Source organism: Macrotis lagotis, chromosome 5, assembly GCF_037893015.1.
Source record: "Macrotis lagotis isolate mMagLag1 chromosome 5, bilby.v1.9.chrom.fasta, whole genome shotgun sequence".
Taxonomy (NCBI): Eukaryota; Metazoa; Chordata; class Mammalia; order Peramelemorphia; family Peramelidae; genus Macrotis; species Macrotis lagotis.
Window position 1 is genome coordinate 186,236,043 of NC_133662.1, and position 23,188 is coordinate 186,259,230.

The 23,188-nt window shown below is 35.6% G+C and overlaps 1 protein-coding gene across 1 annotated transcript in view; it reads right to left on the reverse strand.

The window, feature by feature from the left end:
- LOC141489988 (protein unc-93 homolog A-like) overlaps positions 1-23,188 on the reverse strand; it is a 59,105-nt gene that overhangs the window by 33,932 nt on the left and 1,985 nt on the right. Inside the window, exon 2 of the mRNA XM_074190298.1 lies at positions 5,480-5,679. Coding sequence (XP_074046399.1) covers positions 5,480-5,566 — 87 coding nt within the window. The 5' untranslated portion in view covers positions 5,567-5,679. The remainder of the gene's footprint in view (positions 1-5,479; positions 5,680-23,188) is intronic.

The following is a 23,188-nucleotide window of genomic DNA, read 5'->3' on the forward strand; positions in this document are numbered from 1 at the left end:
TTTTAGATTATCTAGTGCAGTTCTATTCTTTTACTTCACAGATTAGGTAAATGAAGCTAAGAAACAAGTCAGGAAGGAATTCATTTGCAGAGCAAGGATACATAGACAAGTCTTTTGACTTCTTAGTTTTTATTGGTCTGAAGTTCTTGGTGGTTTCAGCAAATTTTCAAGTCATGAGTTATTTAGAGGGCAACATAGAGAGACACATGGTTGGCAGTGAACTCAAGCTTATTCCCAAGGAAAGATTGCCTCCAAAAGCTTCATTTCATCTAAGAGTTATAAAGTCTGAGAAGCAGTTGGGCTCATTACATAAGAAGAGCAAGAGATCACAGAAATATAGACCCTGTGTAGCTAGCTGGCATGTTTGGTATAGTTCCTACAGTCAGGAAATCCGGAATTCAAATATGGTCTTTGATGCTAACTTGCTCTGTATTTTTGGTCAAGTTATTTTACTTCTCTTTATGTCAGCTATAATAATAGCTCCTCCCTCTCAGCATTGTAAGGATGAAATGAGACTATTTGTAAATCACACAGTACAGTGTCTGAACATTATATGGGCTACATAAATGCAAGGTATTGGTATTATCATTAATCTCTTGATATCTATACAATGTCAAGAGAACCAGAGGCTTCTATCAAGTTATCATCTTGGGGAAGATTTATAAGGAGATGTTGGCAAAGGCCCCACAGGATGAGTCATAGGCAGTGATGGGCAATACAATCTACAAAGTAGATGGAAAGGAGTGTTCTAGACCTGGGTTGCAATGATAAAAAGAATACAATCCCTTATTTCAAAGATCTTCTAATCTAATAGAGGAGATGATACCACAGATAATAATTCATCAAATTATAACATGGTTAAGTGTGTAGCAGGTCAAAGAGAATTGACCTCTAGAATATTCATAGAAAGAAGATAACTTCTTGCTGGGGGATAGGGAAAGGCAGACCCTGAGGGGTACAGAGAAACCTTACCCCTTAAGTCAGAGCAGCCAAATAATGGCCCCAAAATCAAGCATAATCAGTGAAAATATTAATGCTGATTCTAGTTATGATAGAACTTTATTTTGAATTTTAAATCCAGAATCCTCTGCATTTTAAATCTAAATTTAAAAATCTAAAATCCAAATCTAAATCTGAAGCCTATTTATTATCTCTCTAAGCTCAATTTCTGGGGAAAGAGATAAATTTGCAGTATCATTCATACCTAGTATCCATACCCAGACCTGACCCATATCACAAAACCAACTCTATTTGGGGATAAACTTTGTTATTTCAAGTAGTTAAAAGGGACACTCATATCTCCCTTATTCCATGACTACCTTTTATAAACTTTGCATCCTGTTAACATGGGCCTATACAACATTAGACTCAGTTTCATTAAAGCTAACAAAAGAAAAAAAATACCTCATTCCTTAGACATGGTTATTAAAAGAAAATATCAATACCTACTTTTATATTGCTAAATTTTAAATAGGAAAGTAACTTTAAAAACTTTAATAGAAAGGCATTTCTGGGAAATTGGAGCATTATTTTTTAAATAACTCAATATTATCTACTATAGTTTGATTCTTTAAATTTAAGTGAGATAGCAGCCTAGAACTAAATAGAAAACAGGTGTTCACAAACTCAAAATTGAATTTGAATTTCTTAACAAATTGATTTCCAGGTTTTTTTCTTTTTTGTTTTACATAATAGGAGGGAGAGCATTTAGGTTTTTGCCTCCCCAGCTCACTGTCACTGAAGTTCCAGATTCTGAACAAGCTCCCTGACTCAGTGTTTGTGTCTTCTAAATAGTTCTTTGCATTTTCCTTTAGAGTCTAATAAAGTACTTGAATGTCATAGTCCAAAGCAGTAGTCTCCAAGGTGGGGGATGTACATCCCACTGGGTTTTAGGGGATGATCCAGCAGAGTGTGTGAAGAAAATATTAGGGGATGGCTAGTGGCACAGTGGCCCTAGAGTCAGGAGTATCTGAGTTCAAATTCGACCTCAGACACTTACTAATTACCTAGCTGTGTGGCCTTGGGCAAGCCACTTAACCCCATTTGCCTTGCAAAAATCCAGAAAGAAAGAAAGAAAGAAAGAAAGAAAGAAAGAAAGAAAGAAAGAAAGAAAGAAAGAAAGAAAGAAAGAAAGAAAGAAAGAAAGGAAGGAAGGAAGGAAGGAAGGAAGGAAGGAAGGAAGGAAGGAAGGAAGGAAGGAAGGAAGAAAGAAAATATTGGGACTGAGGATAGTAGTTCTAGCTGCTAATAGTTATCATTCACCTCTTCCATTCTCATATTCTCATTCCCCTACCTGTGCCCCAGGGAGAAATTACAATAAGCTAATAGCTACCTGAGCTCCTCTAATAGTACTCCTGACCCCAACCATTAACTGAATGATCATGCTAAAGTGATATGATCTTAGTTTTGGAGCTAAAAAGAACCTTAGAGGTCATCAAGTCCAACCCCATCCTTTTACAAGTGAGGGAACTGAGGCACAGTCAGGCTAAGAAACTTAATTAGATTCATATATTAGTAAATATTTTATAATAAGTATCTGAGGTGGGGTTTGAACACACATCTTGCTAATTCCCAATCCAGTCTCCTATCACTATGCTACATTGCTATTCAAGCTTTTGAGTCTCAGTTTCTCTCACCTGAAAAATTGCAATAATTCTTGTAGTTACTACTTCAAAAATTTGTGAAGTTCGAATGCAATGCTTTTAATGCTTTGAAGTCCCATGCAGATGTCAGCTATTATGTTGCTCACTAGATCATGATATTAGTGAGCACAGGAAATAACAGCAGAATCCCTTTTACCCCAAACTACCTTTCACATTATAATACTAACCCTCAAAAAACTCAGTTGTCATTATAGTGTCAATGGATGTATCAGTTTAAGCTAAAATAGCAATTAAACTAAATAAAAGCTAAAAAAACATTTTATTTCAGGGATACCTCGAAGAGGCACTGCTTCAAATGACATCTTTTCAAATCTCTTTCCTACAGAAGTATTTGAAATATCTTTAACATAAAAAAAACTTTCATTGAACAATCTTTAAGGAAAAAAATCAAGCAAAGCATATGCCCCCAGAAGGATATTTCATTTCTTACTAAGAATAAATGACTGATATATCTTTTACTGCCAGTAAGTAGTTTTTGATAGAAGAAAGTATTAGGACTGAAAGAAGGTATAATGTGGAGGTCACAGAAAGGATAAAATAAAGCCTTGAAATAAAACTGTATCTGCTTCACACGTTTTCAGATTAGTGTCTAATCTGAAAGCATGATCTAAATTTTATATAATTAATAGATTCACATAATAGAATCTGACCTCAAAATCAAGTGATTCAAAACACAGGAAGATTCATAATGATTTGTTTTACTTGTATTAAGTGCTGTGAAAGAATGGGGCAAAATTGTATTCCAAATCAGTAATCCTTGGTCTTTGCAGTGCCAAACCCAAGAGTTCAATACAAGTTATTTCACAGATACACCAATGCACTGATGGTTGAGTTATGAACTGGTCCAACTATTCTGGAGAAAAATTTGGAACCAAATCCAAAGGGTTATAAAACTACATATCCTTTGACCAATCAATACCACTATTAGAGCTATACCCCAAAGGGAAACAAAGAAAAAAGCAAAATAGTGCATATGTACAAAAATTTTACAGTGCTAATTTTTATAGTGGCAACAATTGTAGACCTAGAGGATGCACATCATTTGTGGAATGACTGATTGGTCATGAATTCCTATTGTGTTATAAGATGAAAGTGATGACAAAGTGAAGTGAACAAAGCTAGAAGATCATTGTACTCAGCAATAGCAATATAATAATGATAATCAACTGTGAAAGGCTTAGCTACTCTGATCAATACATATTGTTGCTATTGTTCAATTAAGTTGTGTCCAAGATATATTACCAAGTCTTTGGGCAAAGATCCTACAAGTAATAGGAAAGAAGAAAAAAGAAAATAAACAAACAAAGCAAGCAAAAGGTTGTTTGTCCTTCTTTCTCAAAGTAAACCATGACAAATCAGAGAGATGATGCCATAACTTGCAAGTGAATTGAATTTAAATGTAAAGTCACAATCTTCACTTTCTCCTTTGGAACCATCTGGGTTTAGGGTTCAGATGATGATAATGATGATGATGGTTGTCTTTCATTCTCAAAGAAGAGCATGACATCATAGAAGTGATGCCATGAGAAGCACCTGAATTGGATTTGCATGAGGGGGAGCTGTGCTAAGTTATCACCTTCACTTCCTCCTCCAGAGCCACTCTAGGTCCAGTGACCAGATTTGAATTAGGATGACTACAGATGGTACAGCATGTGAGACAGAGTTAAAATGACTGCCCAAGGTCACATAGCTAGAAAGTGTCAAGTGTCTTTGAATTCTCATCCTCCAGTCATCAAGGCCGGTGCTCTATCCACTGCACCACCTAGGTGCCTCAGGGGTCAGATACAGTCAAGAGGACTGGACATGGCCCTGGATGTAGTGGGAAATCTTGAGCTTTTCAACCTTTTTGTATATCTCCTTCCTCACTTAAATCCAATTCACTTGCATGTCATGGCATCACCTCCATGATGTCTTGGTCTTTCTCAAGAACAAACGACAAATACCAGCAACAACAACACTTGTGTCCAAATCTTTGTGATCCCTTTTAGGGTTTTCTTGACAAAAATACTAGAGTGATTTGCCATTTCCTTCTCCAGCTCATTTTACAAATGATGAGGCAAATAGGGTTAAGTGACTTGCTCAGGGTCACATAGCTGAGAAGTATTTGAGGCCAGATTTGGTCATGTCTTCATTACTCTTTCTATTGTGCCACTTAGCTACCACTTTCCTACCCCCTGATCAATCCAATGATCCTTGACAACTCCAAAGGATTCATGATGAAAAATGCTATCCATTTCCATAGAGAGAGGTAATGAACTCTGAGTGCAGATTGAAACAGATTTTTGTCCACCTTATTTTACTTGGGTTTTTCCCCTGTAACATGCCTAATGTAGAAATATGTATTGTATAACTTTATAAATACCATAGGTCTGCCTTCTCAATGGGTGGAGGAGAGGTGAAAGGAGGGAAAGAATTTGAGCCTGAAAATAAATTTTTTTAATTTAATTTTTTAAAATGTGATTTTTTTGGCAACACCCAGTGAGAATGTAATTGGGAAAATAAATAAAACAAAAACAATTTCATCTTAGAAGAGCTTAGAAAAATGAAAAGCAATTCAATTGAAATCTATCCCATTTCATTCTGTCCATGGAATATTGTTCTCCCCTCAAGTTAAGATTAGTTCTAGTTACATCTGATACTATCTGTGTGACCATGGTCAAGTCACCTTGATCCTTAGTACCTACAGGTACTAGAGGTACAGGGACCAAGCAATGGATAGGTAGACATGCCCTTTGAAGACTTCAAGTTAAATATATATATATATATATATATATATATATATATATATATATATATATATATATATATATACCTACCTGTAGATTCTGAAGAGCTCCATAAGCTGTAAATAGAAACAGGAATCCAAAAGCTATGACTAAAACATTCTTTAAATTCCTTTCCATTTTGTTGATTGAAAACTTTCAACTTTAACAGAAGGTGCAAATCTGTAGCTCTTGAACTTCAGTAGGAAAAAAAATGGAATCTGGGCTTTGAAGAGGCAGCTTCCCTTCTTTACCTAAAGAGAAAGAAATTGTATTAGCCATTGGGGTCAGTTAATAAACTTTCTTATGATGAATGCATAATACTACCACACAACACTGTTATTCATTCATTCACTTTCTTTAGAACTCCAATAGGAATTTTCCCAACAAATGAGATCATGACTTTTGATAAATGGTATGTTCTTTCTTTCTTTTCAAGTATACAGTCAAATAATAAATTTCATATTGTGAAATGGCTCAGATGGCATCATTGTATTGGGCAGAAATTGGTATTATTCATAAAATAGTCAGGCGGTAAATTGAAAAACTATTGATTAAGTCCCCTGCTATGAGGATGCTTCCATGGAATATAAGGTCTTCTGTGGTTGGCATGAGTTATTGCTAGAGTGCAGTGTTATTATTCCAATAATGGTAGCTCACATTTTTAGACAACTTAAGGCTTATAAAGTGCTTTCCTCATGTTAACCCTGTGAATATTGCTAGTCAAAGATCCCCTTAACAAAGACTCCTTTGTCTTACTGCCTTGCAAAGGAGGGAACTTCTTCACAGAACTCCTATCTAGTATAGTCATTACTTGCATGTCATGGCATCACCTCCATGATGTCCTGGTCTTTTTCAAGAACAAAGGACAAATAACAGCAGCAACAACGACAAGTTATGTCCAACTCCTTGTGATCCCTTTTGGGGTTTTTGCAGATACTGAAGTGGTTTACCACTTTCTTCTCCAGGTAGCATATAATATAGTCATTATAGAGCCCAAGTTAACAAGATTACCTTTCTGAGACACAAGAGGTTAAATGATGTGCCTTGCTCATATATCTTGGGATTTTTAGGGCTAGAGAAGTAATTGGACTGCTGTTTGAACCCAGCTTTCTTGTAACTCTTACTTCTAATGTTCTTTCCACTATCCCTTGACACCTAGGTAGTATAGTATATAGAATGTTGGTCCTGGAGTCAAGTGTTCAAATCCAGTCTCAGATACTTAATAATTATCTGTCTTAGGAAAATTCATTTAACTGATATCCACCTCAGTTTCCTCAATTGTATAATGGGGAGAGTCATAGCACCTACCTCCCAAAATTAATGTAAATATAAAATGAGATCATAATTGCAAAGTATTTAGCACAGTGACCAATAATAAGACATTAATGAATCCTTATTTCCTTCCTTTCACCTGAGATAATTCAGAACAGCAAGCTGTTCTATCATTGCAGCCTATTGTAATGCAAAAAGAACTATGTTTGAATTTTAAGACTTGTTAAGTCATTCAGTTGTGTCTGACCCTTGGGACCCTATGAACCATGCCAATGCTGTCCATGGGTTTACTTGGCTAAGATACTGAAGTGGTTTGCCATTTCTTCCTCCAGTCTCATCTTTTGTCAGAATTTTCCCCTATGACCTGTTTGTCTTGGGTAACCCTGCATGGCATAGCTCAGAATTTCATTAAACTCCACAAACCCTTCTGCCATTACAAGGCTGTGATCCAGTTGAACAAAGTTCAAATTATAGCTCTACCATATGAATAATGAGCAACCTGACTAGGTCACAGTTCCTTAATCCATAAAATGAAAGAGTCTGTCTTTTAGCTCTAAATTCGTGATTCTATGGCTAGGAAAAAGATATGTATGTGGTTATTTTTGTCATATTTACATTCCCTTTTAGATCCCAATAATTAGTGGAGTATTAATAGAAATGAATCATTGGGAATATAGAAGCCTAGATTTGGAAAAAGACTGAATTCATGTCTCTTCTGGCATATCCTGATTGTGTGATCAGAGAAGTCATAACTTCTAAATGATCTAAGCAACCTTTTCAAGACTTTAAATGGATAGTGAGCTGCTAATCTTCTTTGGCAAAGAAAACATCCAGACCAGAAAATCCTTACGTTGAAGAAATCACATTTCCAAATGCCTTGAAAACCAAAAAAAAAAAAAAAAAAAAAAGTGGGAGGAAAAGGAAAATGCCAATAAGTCTGCAGGAAAAGGAAGGAGATGTAGCTATAACACATTCTAAAAATTGCAAATATTAGCTGATAAGTGATCTCTAGTCCATGAATCATAAGTTTTACACAAAATTAAAATTGAGGCACCTTGATAAGAATAATATCCTAGACTGAGACTAGGAGCAATTTGAGCACAAAGACTAAGATTTTTTTTCAAATGGCACCATAAAGGAGAAAGTTCAGTATGCCTGAGAATTTCTCTCAAAGAAATATTCTGATGCAATATGCTAGGTAATACTCACCTGCACTCAACTGAAATTAGCTGAAATTACAGAGAGAAATGTGATTAAGTTCATGAGCTGGTCTTTAAGTGATCTTTTTTATTAAACAAAATTTTATTAAATAAAATCATGTAAACATTGATTCAACACTATTCATCTAGGTTTATATAGTAACCATAAGTTATTCATCTAGGTTTATATAGTAACCATAAGTTATTCATCTAGGTTTATATAGTAACCGTAAGTTATTCATCTAGGTTTATATAGTAACCATAAGTGCAAATACTATTTGGAACAAGATTTTAATTACTATAATCATAGAATCTAGGCTATAAAAAGACCTGAGAAGTCATTTAGTCAAACAACTTAGCCTATTTAGGAATCTTCTTTACCATATCCTTTATAAGAGGTCATCTAATGGTCATGATCACAAGACTTTCGGGGTAGTGATCTCACAAGGCAAGTCATTCCATTTGATGGAAACATTAATTATTAAAAATGGGGTTGTTTTATGTTGACTCCAAATTGTTTCCCATTTCCTCCCAACTGTACTGCTTTGAGACTTCTTTGGACTCGTCAATCATACCTTATTTTCCCAGGAAACTTACCATTTGGAAATCTCATTGTGCTACAAAACTGTGCTCCGCTGATTGGACCCTCTGGTTGGAGGGCAGGGCCATGAACTCCAGTCTCTCTACTTAAGAAACAGACTAATCACAGTCTTCTAACTATATCACACAGGTTACACTAGATACTAGGATGGTTTGCCATTTCCTTCTACAATTCATTTTATAGATGAGGAGATAGGATTAAGTGACGTGTTCAGGGTCATACATGTACCCAGGGGAGGCTAGGTGGTGCAGTGGATAGAGCACTGGCCTTCGAGTCAGGAGTACCTGAGTTCAAATCCAGCCTCAGACACTTAATAATTACCTAGACGTGTGGCCTTGGGCAAGCCACTTAACCCCATTGCCTTGAAAAAAAAAAAACTAAAAAAACTAAACATACATGTACCCAAAGATTAAGAATGATGAATCAAAAGTAAAACTATTTAGTATATACCAGCAAAAGTAAATAAATAGGAAAAATCCTATTTGAGCTCCAAAATAGATTGTGTTCCAGAGCACCTGACAGAGGATTACTCCCCAGATTAATTCAGATCCTAGAGCATTTTCCTAGCTATAAAAATCCTTAAAGCTCCATTTCTCACCAGCTGTACCTCACACCAGTTTTACTCTTTAACTGTTGTTCCTTTCTATTGTTGCTGGTCTGTAGAGCTGTTGTTAATCTGTTGCTGGGCTGCTTCCCTGCTGACTTACTGCCATCTGCTGACCCTATCACTAGCTGCTAGGGTTTCTGCTTTCATTGGAATGCAAGTAAGGACTCTTTATGTGATGATATTGCACTGGTTAAAACTGCCCTAGAGAGGAAGCAGAGCCAAGGTAACAAAGAAAAGGCAGGGACATGTTTGGGCTCTCCCCCAGACCTTTTCAAGTACCTCTAAATATTGCCTCAAAATAAATTCCAGAGCAGTAGAACTCAAAAAAAGGATGAAGGAAAACAATTTTTCAGTCCTAGATAAAAACTTTGAAGGTCAGCAGGAAAGGTATATTACATCAGGGTGAGACTGGAATCCTCTCAGGCCAGCAGTGGAGTCCAGCAAAGGTCACAGGGCAGACCCGGACCCAGCAGTTTCTGCATTAAATGATCAGAGGGCTTGACATATGAGAATTACCTACCCAGCAAAAGCTACTATAATTCTTCAGGAGGAAAATGGATATTCGGTGAAATAGAGGACTTTTGAGCATTCCTGATGAAAAGACCAGCATAGAATAGAAAATTTGACTTTCAAATACAAGACTTAAAAGATGCATAAAAAGGTAAACAGAAAAGAGAAATCAAATGTGTAACATCTAAAAACTTCCTAGTTATTAGGGCAGTTAGAAGGAAAGCACAGGGGGTGGCTAGGTGGCACAATGGATAGAGCACTGGTCCTGAAGTCAGGAGGACCTGAGTTCAAGTTTGACCTCAAATACTTAATAATTACCTAGCTGTGTGGCCTTGGGCAAGCCACTTAACCCATTGCCTTGCAAAAACCTAAAAAAATCAAAAAAAAGAAGGAAAACAGGTGTGTGCTAGATATGATGAGATAATTATATAAAAAAATTTAAGGGATGAGAAAGAAGAATGTACTGGGAGAAGGGAGAAGTAGAATGGGGTATATTGTCTGACATAAAAGAAGGCTGAAAGGGTTTATGGTGAAAGAGAAGATGGAAGAGAGGAAAGCACATGAACCTTGCTCTCATTAGAATTGACTGAAAGAATACTATGCACTCAGTCGGATGTACAAATCTATCATTATACAGGAAAGTAGAAGAAAAAAGAGGACAAGGAGGGATGAGGTGCTGATAGAAGGAAAGGCAGATAGAGGGAGGTAAAAAAAATCTGAAGCAAAACACTTGATAATGGAGAGAGTGGAGAGATACAGAGAGAGAGAGAGAGAGAGAATGGTAAATGGGTGAAATAGGATGGAGGGAAAGACATAAATAATAATAGTTCCAGAAAAAATATTTCTAGAAAGTCTCTCTGATAAAGACTTCATTTCTTTTCTCAAATTTAAAGAAAACTGAGTCAAAATTATAGAAATATCATCAATTGGTAAATGGTCAAAGGATATTAATAGGCATGTTTCATACAAAGTAGTCAAACCTATCTATAATTCTATGAAAAAATGTCCTAAATTGCTATGGATGAAGAAATGCAACTATCCCTGCATATCTATCAGATTGGGTAAGATAACAGAAAAGGAAAATGTGAAAGGTTGGAGGGAATGTGGGAAAATGTGCTGTTGGTATAGTTGTATGCTGATTCAACCAATCTGCAGACTAATTGAGGAATGTATTCAAAGGGCTTTAAAACCATGCATACTTTTGATCTAGTTATACCACTAATAGGTCTGCATCCCAAAGAGAGAAAAACAAAAAGGATCTATATGTACAAAAATATTTATAACAACTCTTAATGCTGACAAAGAATTGGAAATTGAGGGTATCTCTATCAAACAAAAAGCCTGGAAAACTTATCTTAAATGAGGCAAAGTGAAATGAGCATTTGGAAGAATTTGGAGAAAATTGTGCACAGTAAGAGCAATATTATACTATGATCTACTATGAATAATTTAACTATTCTCAACCATACAATAATCTAAGACAATTCTGAAGAACATATTTTGAAATGTACTGTCTATCTTCCTTTATTTTTCTTGATTTTTTTATTTCTATGCCTCATTTCACAGAATAACTTAAATGTAAAGGTTTTGCATGCCTGCCTACACATGTATATCCTATGTCAAATTGCTTGCCTTCTCATTGTTAAGGGGAGAAAATTTGGAACTCAAAATTTGAAAAATTGTTAAAAATTGTTTTTACAAGCAATTGGGAAAAAATATTAAATTGTTTAAAAAAACAGTTAAAATTAAAAAAAAACCCTAGGACTCAGAGCTATACTTTGATGAAAAAGGAAGAAGTCCTGGTTGAGATCTATTTTTTTCCCATGCCCCCCCCCCCAGCATGTTCACTCCCAGATTTGTTCAATATTTAAGTTGAAACTAGGAATTTCTATTAAATCCTCACCTTTCTCTTTGGAAGTACAAAAACTTTATGCAATTTCATTAAGTAACAAAGGAGCACTTAGAAATACTGGTGAGGGCAGTATTCCTTCAGGTCAGATCTCTTTCCATCTTACACATCTCTTAACTATTGTTGCTAGTGCAGCTCATGGATCTATAACTATAAAATTTTACATCTCCTTACACTAAATCTCATTTATTATCAATTATGGCAACTTCTTCTACCTTCTTTTCTACTTTCAGAAAATTTTTTAACCCAAACATTCTGGCCATTTTCCATCTCCAAAGACTTAACATTATCATTTCCCCAAATCATTCATTGCTGCATTTAATATTTCCTTTATTAAATTGTCTCAAGTGTCCTTAATACTCCTAGTATTAAAGGGTCATTGGTGGTATTTCAAGTGTCAAAATTTTCATCAATATAACAAATTTTAATATCCATACCACTAATTTCCCATGTCATAAATGTCAGTGAGCTGGATCACATTTGTGGGACTTATTACATACTGGCACTATCTTCAGGTATTGGGAGTTGAAAAGACCAGACATAGGGTATCACTAAAAAAATAGGAGATTTAAAGACTGATCACTGTAATTGAGCAATTATTGGCTCATTCAATATTACTGAAATGTCCATTATCAAAAGTGTTTTGTTTCAGGATTTAAAATTAAAGAATTAGAGTAAGATCCACTGATTTTAAAACTGAGCAGTTATTGGCTTATTCAATATTACTGAGGTATTCAGTAGCATATAAAGGATTTAAAATAAATTCCATTGATTTCAAATCTATTTTCTCTTTACTGTCCTGCACAATCTTTTATCTTCCTTATCATAATTGTTCCCTTTCCCTCACCATGGATTGGGCAACACTTTCCATGTTATGAGTTGTTTTATCTGTCTGCAGGAGACATAATGTTTCTTGTAGACAATCACTCTGGGATTTCCAAAAGTACATTCTTTCATTCTGAGCCCTTCTAATAGGAAGAATTTAGGTTTAATAGTGTCTGTGGTAGCTGTCCATGGTAGATAATGTCTAGTACAGTTTTGTTCAACTTTTCCCCATGATTTTTTTTTAGATTTAATAACAAAGTTCCACAAAATGTCTGACCTGTAAGGGTCAAAACAAACAAAAATTCCCTCTATAACATACTTTTGCTTGAAGACCTCCAGTGATGATGAATCCCTTACCTTCTAAGGAAAACTTTTCTTCTTTGGAATAACTCGTCAGCCTCCACAACCTCCTTAGTTTGGTGACTTTATCCCTAAATATTATTTCCAATTCCTCAATCAGGCTTCACTATTTCTTCTTTGGCTACTTCAAAACCAATTACCTCACTTAATTAGGCATACCTTTCCCTCTGACTTCTCTCTTTACCTCCTCCAGTTCTGGAACCATGAACTATGATCATATCAACATGGTGTTTCCCAGACGAAGTGTGGCATCTACTCCTAGATGTGTCATCATTGCTGTAGCCTCCAGAATGAAAGCGCTCTTTCCTGGATACCACTCACTTATCTGTGCTATTTCACCCGATAGAGAATACAAGCTCTTTGAGAGCAGGAACTACAGTTGCTTTTATATTCATATTCCAGAGACTGAACATATTTCTATTGGGACATAGTAAGAGTTTACTAATGGCTTTTGGGGGGCGGGGGGAAAAGGGGTATCATTCATTCATTTTTCTGAATTTTCCCCTTCAATTTCCTATCATTGCCTGCAGTTCTGCCATCCAGGACTTAGTAAAACAAGTTGAATACCTCTTCCCTGTGATAATAGCTATTGTATTTTCATAATCCCTGTATTTCTTCCAGGTTAATTATCCCCATGTCCTTCTGATTCTAATATAACATGAATTCACCATTGTGATCCACTCTAGATACTCTCCAAATATTTCCATCAAAGCCTATAACATCCCTAGAGATAAGATTGCTCTTAATTCAGCACCAGTTAGCATTAGTTTATTTTTTAATCTGTCACTTTTGACAAGTGTTGAATTTGCCATTCCATAGATTTATAAGCTAGATTTATAAGCTCCCTTATGATCTCCTAAATTTATAAGCTGAAAGGGATCTTAGATCTTCTTATTTTATTAATGAGGCCCAGATTTCCAAAGTTAATTCTGAAAGTCATAAAGGAGCTATGAGTTTAACATAGATCTTTACATTCTAATTCCAAAGTCCTATCTATTGTTCTAAGCTCCTAACTTACAAATCTTACTCAGATCAACTGATGTCCAACTACACCACCCCCATCTTGAACTTGAGAAATTGGGTTGTATTTTTTTAGCCCAAATATAAGATTTTATCTTTTATTAAATTTAATTTTATTTAATTCAGCCCACTGTTTTAGTTTGTCAGCATCTTTCTTGGTCCTGATTCTTTCAACCAGTGTGTTACATATTCCTCTTAGCTTAGAGTCTCCTGATGAGATTTCATCTTTACAATTATCCAAATCATTGATAAAAATATTAAACAGTACAAAGCAATCAGAAATCTCTGAGGCAACACACACACACACACACACACACATAGAAACACAGAGTAAACATCTTCTTCCAAATTGTTATTTAACCATTAGTGACTACTGTTTGGCTTTGGCAATTTAAACAATTCATTTTTCTACTTAAATTATAATCATCTAGTTTCATTTCTACATTTAAGCTGTAACAATTTACCATATGCTTTGCTGATTTTTTAGTAAATAATATTACTATATTCCCTTGATAAATAAGTCAATAATCCTATTTAAAAAGGAAATATGGCTAATCTGGTATGATCAATTCTTGAAGAAGCCATGCTGGCTTTTTGTCATCTCTAATTCATTTTCTGAATGTTCACTTTCTTTTAAAAAATATTTTCTAGGGGCAGCCAGGTGGTGTAGTGGATAAAGCACCCGCCTTGGAGGAGTACCTGGGTTCAAATCCCGTCTTAGACACTTAATAATTACCTAGCTGTGTGGCCTTGGGCAAGCCACTTAACCCCATTTGCCTTGCCTAAAAAAAAAAAACCCTAAAAATATTTTCTAGAATTTTTCCAATTATCAAAGTGAAGTTCATTGGACTATAATGTTTAGTCTTCATCCTCTTCCATTAAAAAAAAATAAAGATGTTTGCCATTCCCCAGTCCTTTGAAACCTATCTTATTGTTCAATATCTTTCCAAGATCACTGATAGTGCTTTAGGAATTATACTATCAATGCCCTAAGAAGGAATTCATCTATCCCTATTGACAAAAATTCATTAAGAACAACTAAGTATTCTCTTTTTCTCTCCCTATTTACCTTTTTTACTTTGAAAACCTATATATTATGAAGGTTTTTTCACTTTCTCCTATTTACTTCTATCCCATCTCCCTTATATTTAATTCTGGGTCCTTAACTCTAACCTATCAAATGTAGTTGCTACAAGGGTATGTATGGCAGAGAGTCCCTAGGTGAATAATGCACATGCTCTAGATGTTATTCCCATCCCTATAGATTAATGTTCGGCAAAATTTGCTTTTTCCCCATTCATCACCCCTGAGCTCTTCAACACTTGCTTTTATATTCACCTTTGCACCTAAGTCTCTTAGAATCCCTCACTTTAAGACTGAAATCAAGCCTTATTTCTACACAAAACCTTTTCTGATATTCATTAGTGCCCTATCTCCCAACTTGTATTTATTTTGTATGTATTATACAATACTGAATGGTGCAGTGGATAGAATGCTGAACTTGGAATAAGGAAGGCCTGAATTCAAATCTAGAACCAGATAGTTATTTACTGTATGAGGCTGAGAAATTCATTTAATCTGCTGCCTCATTTTTCTCATATATGCAATGAGAATAGTAAAAATAGTACCTACCTCCCAGGGTTGCTGGAGGGTCAGATGAAATAATATTTGCAAAGTACTTCATGAACTTTTAAGTGTATTATCATTGTTTTTATTGGTAACATACATGTTGTCTACCTCAGTTGTCTGATGTAGCATAGTTATCTACCTCAGTCCACCTTGAGAATAAGAAGTGTTTTATTTTACGTCTTTATATTCTTAGGACCTAGAAGGATGCCCATCATAAGGTAGGTACTTTCTAAATGCTTTTTGATTAGTTAACTGACTGAACAACCACTGAATAGGATGAACTGGGAAACAATAGGATTTGACTTAATTTCTTTCTAGTGTTTTTCCTTTATTGACTTTAAATAGGTGCTACAGAAAATGCAATCTGAAAGGATCATTTGATTCAACTGCTTTGGTACAATAGATGTTGGTACATGCCGTATTTCAAAATGTTTTTATATAACATTATAGAAGAAGCAAACAGTTGGAAATTGTTGGTGAACAAAATTTTTGGATCGTTGGAGCTTGGTTAGCCTTATTTTCTGGACTCTGCCCACATACTTGGTCAGGTAAGGGGTTGGGGGTAAGTGGGAGAATATTCCAAGGAGCTTCTTGCTTTTTCTAGGTATTCCCCAGGTGGACATTATCTTCAGGCAAACTATACAGAAATTCACTGACTCATCTTTGAAGGGACAAGGATAACAATGCAATTACATAGATTGAGGAAAGCTAGAACTCACTATCCCAAGATAAGGGTATAAATGTATAGTCACTCATTTTAAAGTCTAGCAAGTGGGCCATTAGTACTGGTTCAGGTGTCAGACTTTTACACAGGCCATATCACAGGAATACATGGAGATAAAATAAGAGCCTCTGATGGAAATGTCTTATAGCAAGATGTCAAGGCCCAAGACCATTCCCTTGTAGTAAAAATAGAAAAATTATATTTACAATGACAATATTAATTGAAAGGAAAACAACATAACATCCAAATTTGGAAACTATATTTACCAGTGGAAAATATTCTGATTCTCTCCACCCCCACCCCCCACCATCACTCAGCTTTTGATGAGCTAACTTAAAAAATAAACTTATTCAGAGAGTTAGATAAATTGTTAAGGGTTATATTATAGTTCCAAATGTATTAGAAAGAGCAGAAGAAGAAATACCAATTGATGGGGCAGCTAGGAGGGGCAATGGATAGAGCACCAGCCCTGGAGTCAGGAGTACCTGGGTTCAAATCCGGTCTCAGACACTTACTAATTACCTAGCTTTGTGGCCTTGGGCAAGCCACTTAACCTCATTTGCCTCGCAAAAAGAAAAAGAAAAAAGAAATACCAATTGAGTGAGAGAAAATGGAATTCCCTGTTGACATAAATTCTTTTCTACATACAGTTTTAAAATAGGTCTACACAGTAAAGTGGGATTGTTAAATTATCCAATGAATGTACCAATAAAAAAACTAAATGATTATTTGTGAATTGTACAGTGCTTTGCAGTTTACCATTATAAGTCTTATCTTAGGAAGAAGCATTTTGTTGCTGTGTGAAGAACATTTAATTTGTTGTCAGTGTTTCAATCCCATCTCTTTTATTTATGATCTATGATACTGGACATATCACTTCAATTCTTTGGGCCTCAATTTTCTCATATGGAAACTGAAAAAGTTGGGTTAGAATCTGTTCTTCATCATAGGACTATGAACTTAAAAAAAAATTTTTTTTTGATAGGGTAGCTCAGGACATGGTGGGTAAAACACCAATTCTGAAGTCAGGAGGACAAGAGTTCAAATCCAGCTTCAGACAATGAGTAGAAATTGTGATCCTGGGCAAATCACTTGATCCTGATTGCCTCCAAAAAACCCTTCATTAACAACTGTATTTAAATAGAATTTGTTTCCTGTGCAAGCACAAGTATTTTATTTTATACATGTAACAACTTTACTTGAGAAGGGTTCCATAGGCTTCACTAGATTGCCAAAGGAGTCCATGATGTAAAAAAGATTCAGAACCTCTGAATTAGATTATTTCCTGGACTTTAAAACCAGAAGTAGGACATCATATAAACACTGAAAACACTTGCTATAAGGGAAAATTTTCCTAAGAAATAGAGCTATAGAAAAGTGAAACGTCTCAAGATGTAGTAACTGAATTTCCCAACTATCAGTAGAGGTCTTCAGGTAGAGACTAGATGATCAGTGCATTTTTCAGAAATGATTTTTACTTGTATTTGGAATGAAATAGATGGCCTCTCAGGTGCCTTCCTACTCAGTTTCTATGATTCTTCTTCTTCTTCTTATTGTTTCCATTTTACTAGAAAGAGAATCAAGGTAATAGAGATTAAGTGAACCACTTCCAGGGACACAACTGATAAAGAGCAGAATTTGGTTTGAAACACAATGCAGTACTCTTTCCTCATAGCCTGGCTACTTTTCTTCAGACAAATAATACATCAATAAATGAATGATTAAATGGATAAATGGATGGTGAATGAATGGATTATAGATAGAAAGATCAGCTCTTTCCTGCATTAATCGATTTTCAGTTATTTGTGTAACTTTCACAACCTTTCACTTCATTTTAATTGTGAAGATAGTTTTTGAGAAACTTTTTTTTTAATATTCCTTTGTAAAAGCTAGATGGTAAAGAAGTCAGAGTATTAGATCTCAGGGTCAGGAAAACTTAAATTCACATTTAGCCTTGGATGTTTATAAGCTGTGTGGCCCTGAGCAAATCACTTAACCTCTCTCTGTGATAATAATAGCTCCTACCTTTCCAGGTTTGTTGTGAAAATAGAAGGAGACTTTTTTAATAAAGTAGTTTGTAAGCCTTAAAATTGTAGGTAAATATTAGCTATTGTTGCTATTCCTCAGATCTTGCCTAAACTCTGTCTAGCTTATAAATTGCCTGCATTTCAGAGCTTTATTTTTTTAGTTTTTTCCAAGGCAAATGGGGTTAAGTGGCTTGCCCAAGGCCACACAGCTAGGTAATTATTATGTGTCTGAGGCTGGATTTGAACTCAGGTACTCCTGACTCCAGGGCCAGTGTTCTATCCACTGTGCCACCTAGCTGCCCCTATTTCGGAGCTTTTAAAAGGAAAAGCTTTTATCAGTATTTTGTTCTTTTTTTTTTAAGCTCTCAATCTCAATATTTTAATTCTCTTTCTCATTCTAAGCTAGGATGGGAGCCAAATGTGCCAGAGAACCAACTTGGCCTGCTGGTCATTGAAATACTCAAATATGGAAACCTGCTGGGCCAGCAGCTGTAATTGTCAAATGAACAGGAGGCAAGGAATATTATCCAAGAGAGAAGACTCTCCCTATACCTCAACACAAACTTTTCTGTTTTGAAGAAATATGTGATACTATGAAATACAAATAACTTGGCAGGTTGCTTTAGACTTGTCTCAAAGACAGGCATTTTGAAATACAAAAGGACATAAAAGACAAATTCCACTTAAAATATCCAAATATGACATCATTTAGATCTGTTGATATATAAAGTTTCAAATAAGAGTATGACAAACAAAAAAATCCTCTGGTGCTAAATTTCATAATTTACTTTGTTATACCCTGCAACCCTAGTTAATATTTGTCTTTCTTTTTTGGAGATGTTCTAACTGTTCATTAATCTGATTTACTACTGGTCAAACAATCAATTTGTAGGCATTGACAAACTGTTCTTCCTATCCTATTCTTGAATAGAGTCAGGAATGGAACCTGCTACAGAATGCAACCAAGCGTGAACACTTTCAGGAAATTGATTGAAGCTTGACTGGCAAAAAAACAGGGAAACTCTCAGTAACATGTAGAATCTAATGCCCTAGAATGCTATGACTATTTTTTTTATTTGTATACCTATTGCCTCATTTTTGGCAGATGATTTGTAAATATGTAATGAATTGAATTGAAATGAGCCAGGAGGTTCTTACTTGGGAAACTGCCCAAACTATCTTGCTGGTCATAAGGATCCACAGGGGTCAATTCTCAGATAACCCAATGCTAATCTTGGAGAGGGGGGTCTAAAAATAGGAGGTGGTACCCATTTGTAAAAGGAAATACACTGAATCTGGACATTGAAGACCTAGGTTCTAATCCCAACTCTACTTCTTACCATTCCATTACAAATTCCTCAAACATAAAATGAGGGGATTGGACTTCATGATTTCAAAGATCTCTTTCCAGATACCACTTTCTGAAGGTTAATAAGATAACGACAATGTATAATAGATAAACAATAAAAATGAGAAATTATTTCTTTGCTCCTCTGTTCTCTATTAAAAAGAAGCAGTTTTTACTAGAATGATTAGAGCAATTATGTCTAATATGGAATTTATGGTCAAAATAAAGAAATTTTTAAAAATAAATAAGAAGCTGGTAAGAGAACACCTTGAGTAAAAAAAAATATCTAGAATGTATTACCAAACAGACGCTCAATGAGTTTGTTTTAAATCTGAAAATTTCAAGTTGAAACTTTTAGTTTTCTATGTGATTGAAAAATATATTTCTCTAGAACACTCACATACACACATGAGTTTTTGTTAAGAATTATACTCTCAAATTATAGAAGTCATTTTTATAGATATACTGAGCTAAAAATTTTCCTTAGTGTCTGTCTCCTTGCAAGTCTTAAATAACTCTTCGTATCTTACTCTTAAATAGAATCTGAAGTAAGAAAATATCAAAATTTCAACAGTTTAATAGGTCTTGTTCAAGTTATACAGCAAGTGAATGAGGGATCTGTTTAAGGACCAAGACATCTAGGAATGGATTATGAATCGAGGATGTGACCTTTTTGCAAAGACATAGAAATAATTCCTATCCCTCAACCCTAGAGCTGATTCCCCCTAGATTCATGTCAGTTAAATTCAAGGCAACAATTTCAAAATAAAAGTTTTTACAAAGTGCAATTGCATATTGATTTGAATGGGCATTACAACTGATGATCCACTGGAGGACTGATCTTTTGTTGTATGTAAAGCAAATTTAACTTAGAAATTCAATCACTTTAGTGATTCATTGCCCCACAATTTACTTCCACAACTCTGCTCATGTCAATACATTTAGTAACATAAATCTGAGGAAATGCTGAAGAAAGGATGAATAGGAGATCACCATGTTCTGAACTTACAGTATAAAGGTAGAGGAAAGAGGAAAATGGGATCCTATCTCAATAATAACTGAAACTTTTTGATCCTGAATCCCATATTACCTTATCTGGGATTTTATTGTTTGCTTGCTAGTTAAATTGAATAGCTAGAGATTCTAGACTAAATTGGTGAGATGATAAGACTGTAGGATATTAGGTGAAAGGAATTACCTCATCAATTTGATGAACTTTCCTACTCCCTGAGTAATCTAGATACTAGTGTCTTCCTAGAGTAGAGTGATGGGTAACTGGGAGACCCTGGGAAAGATTAAAAATGACAATTCAAAGTTAAGGATGATGAGAGTACAGGTGAGATTATTACAAATGGAAATCAGAGTATGAGTATAAAGCAGCTACTGTGAGACTGGTGGGTCACACAGCCACTAAGCCTCTGGAGAAGCCTTCCTTGAGGTTCTATCTAGTACACTGATAATAAGGGAGAGGCACACCAAAAAGACAAGTGGTATAATAACAGAAGTATAGGCAATGTCAGTGTCAGTATTTGGGGGGCTTACCCAAAAGGTCACACAGTGGACCAAGATGATGGCTCTTTGAAGAGATGTGTGATGTAGAAGTTGGTTAAAGAAGCTCCAGAAGTAATAGTCTCAGCCAGTGAAGGGAAATCATGAAAAAGGTTCCCACCCAATTCAGGGCATCTGGTAGCAAGCCCAGCAATTGTTGAGGTTGGTAGCCTGGGCAGTTGACTTCAGCAAAATAAATATGAATAACCTGTGAGATCTCTTATGACAGTGGCCACAAAAAGACTTAAGTCTAATTGGAAGAAGGCAGGCACTGCTGAAATGTTAAGCAATTCAAAGCAGATGCTTATAGGTTGTCTGGTTGGTGAATCCAGGATGCAGTGAGGAGCAGGAATGGTGCAAAAGAGAGTTCTCTAAGGCCACTCAGCAGTAAAAATCACTCTGCTACTGGGGTCTTTTAAGTCTTATGGGTGACTTGGGGAGTAAAGACAAGAATAAAGAATTGCCTTAGGCAGCTTTCTAAGAACATGTGATCTAAATAACAATTGGGACTTCCCACTTAGATAAAATCACAGATCTGGGGCCTAATTAGTTCTCAGTGCAAATGGAGATAAAATATAGATCTATAGATACATAGTTTTAGATACAGATACATATTCAATTACCCCCCACATAGTTTGTTGGCTCTTTGAGAACAATCTATCTAGGCATCACATTGGTTCAGGCCTTACATTTGCTGAAACAGCTTCCTTACAATCTTATCCCCATCTCTAATCCATTCTCCATCCAGCTACCAGTATGGGGCTGATGATGATACTCTTCCACTTGATAATCTTCAATGTTTCTGGAATTAAGGACAAACTCCTTTGTCATAGAAAACTCTTTACAACCTGACCCCATCCCATCTTTCCAGCCTAATCACACATTATTACCCTTCAGGATTCCTACTACCCTTCTCTCCATTGTGTCTCACTCATGGCTCTCTATCTCTGAGCCTATGCCCAGGTCATCCTTATTGCTTAGAATGCTTTCCCTCCTCACTAATCACCTTGAATCTGTTTTGCACAAATATGCACCAAACTGTGTCATTTCTATCTCTGTATTAGCCTAATTTCTAAAACATAGTAAGTTCCTATTCAGTCTTTTAATTGATTATTAGCAACTGGCATAATACAGAATATATAGAAAATGCTAGATCTTATCCCCTCCCAATTTTTCAATGTTGGTGTAGTCATTAAGTTCACATTTAGACAGCTAGGTGACAGAGAGAGAGAGAGAGAATAGAGCACTTGACTTAGAGTCAAGAAGACTTAAACTCAAACTTTGTTTGTTGTTTGTCCTTATTCTTGAAAGGGATCATGGGATCATGCCATCAGGGAGGTGATGCCATGACAGGCAAATGAATTGAATTTAATAATTCTTCAGAGTCATTTTGGTTCTATGGACAGATACAGATTAGGACAACTGGAGATGGCCCTGCATGCAATTGGCCTTTTTAAGCTAAGATCTTTAAAATGTCTCGGTTTGACTGAGGCAATGCCCATTCAGTGTTATAGCTAGGCAAGAAAGAAATGAGGCAAATGACCTGTTTTACCTACTCAAAACAAAAACAAATGTCTATCTGAGAGCAGAAGATCCTTAGGGTTCCTGATTAAAATAGAAACAATTACTATTTCCTTTCATTGTGGGACTTGATCTGGAATCTATTTTTGGCCAATCATGCCATTCCCCTTCCACCTTACTCACTTCCCTTCTCCCTTCTCCCCCCCCACCTTTTTGTCCTTTCTTTACAACATACCTTGGATGGATTTCTTAAGGACCATGCCTTCAACCCAAATCACTCTACCTCTCATTAATTGGCTAGCAATAAACTCAAAGATTGCCTTAGGCAATTGTTTACCTGAATAACCCTGGCCAAAATTTTCCCATATGTCAAATCAAAGATGATAACAGTACCTATTGCTTGAGATAATATACCTAAGATAATCTTAAGATTCTAAATAAATGTGAATGTTCTACTAATCCAGAGGGAGAAAAAAATATTCACTTATTTTTTTAAAAATTCTTCTGAACGAACTTTAGGACTTTAAGGACTGTCCAAAGGACTTAGTACTTTGCTTGTCTGTCAGTGATCCTCCATGATTTTGAACAAAACAAGAGTATTCCTCACAAATTTTCATTGATCATGCCAAGAAGTGTACTAAAAACCATGGCTTATTGTAT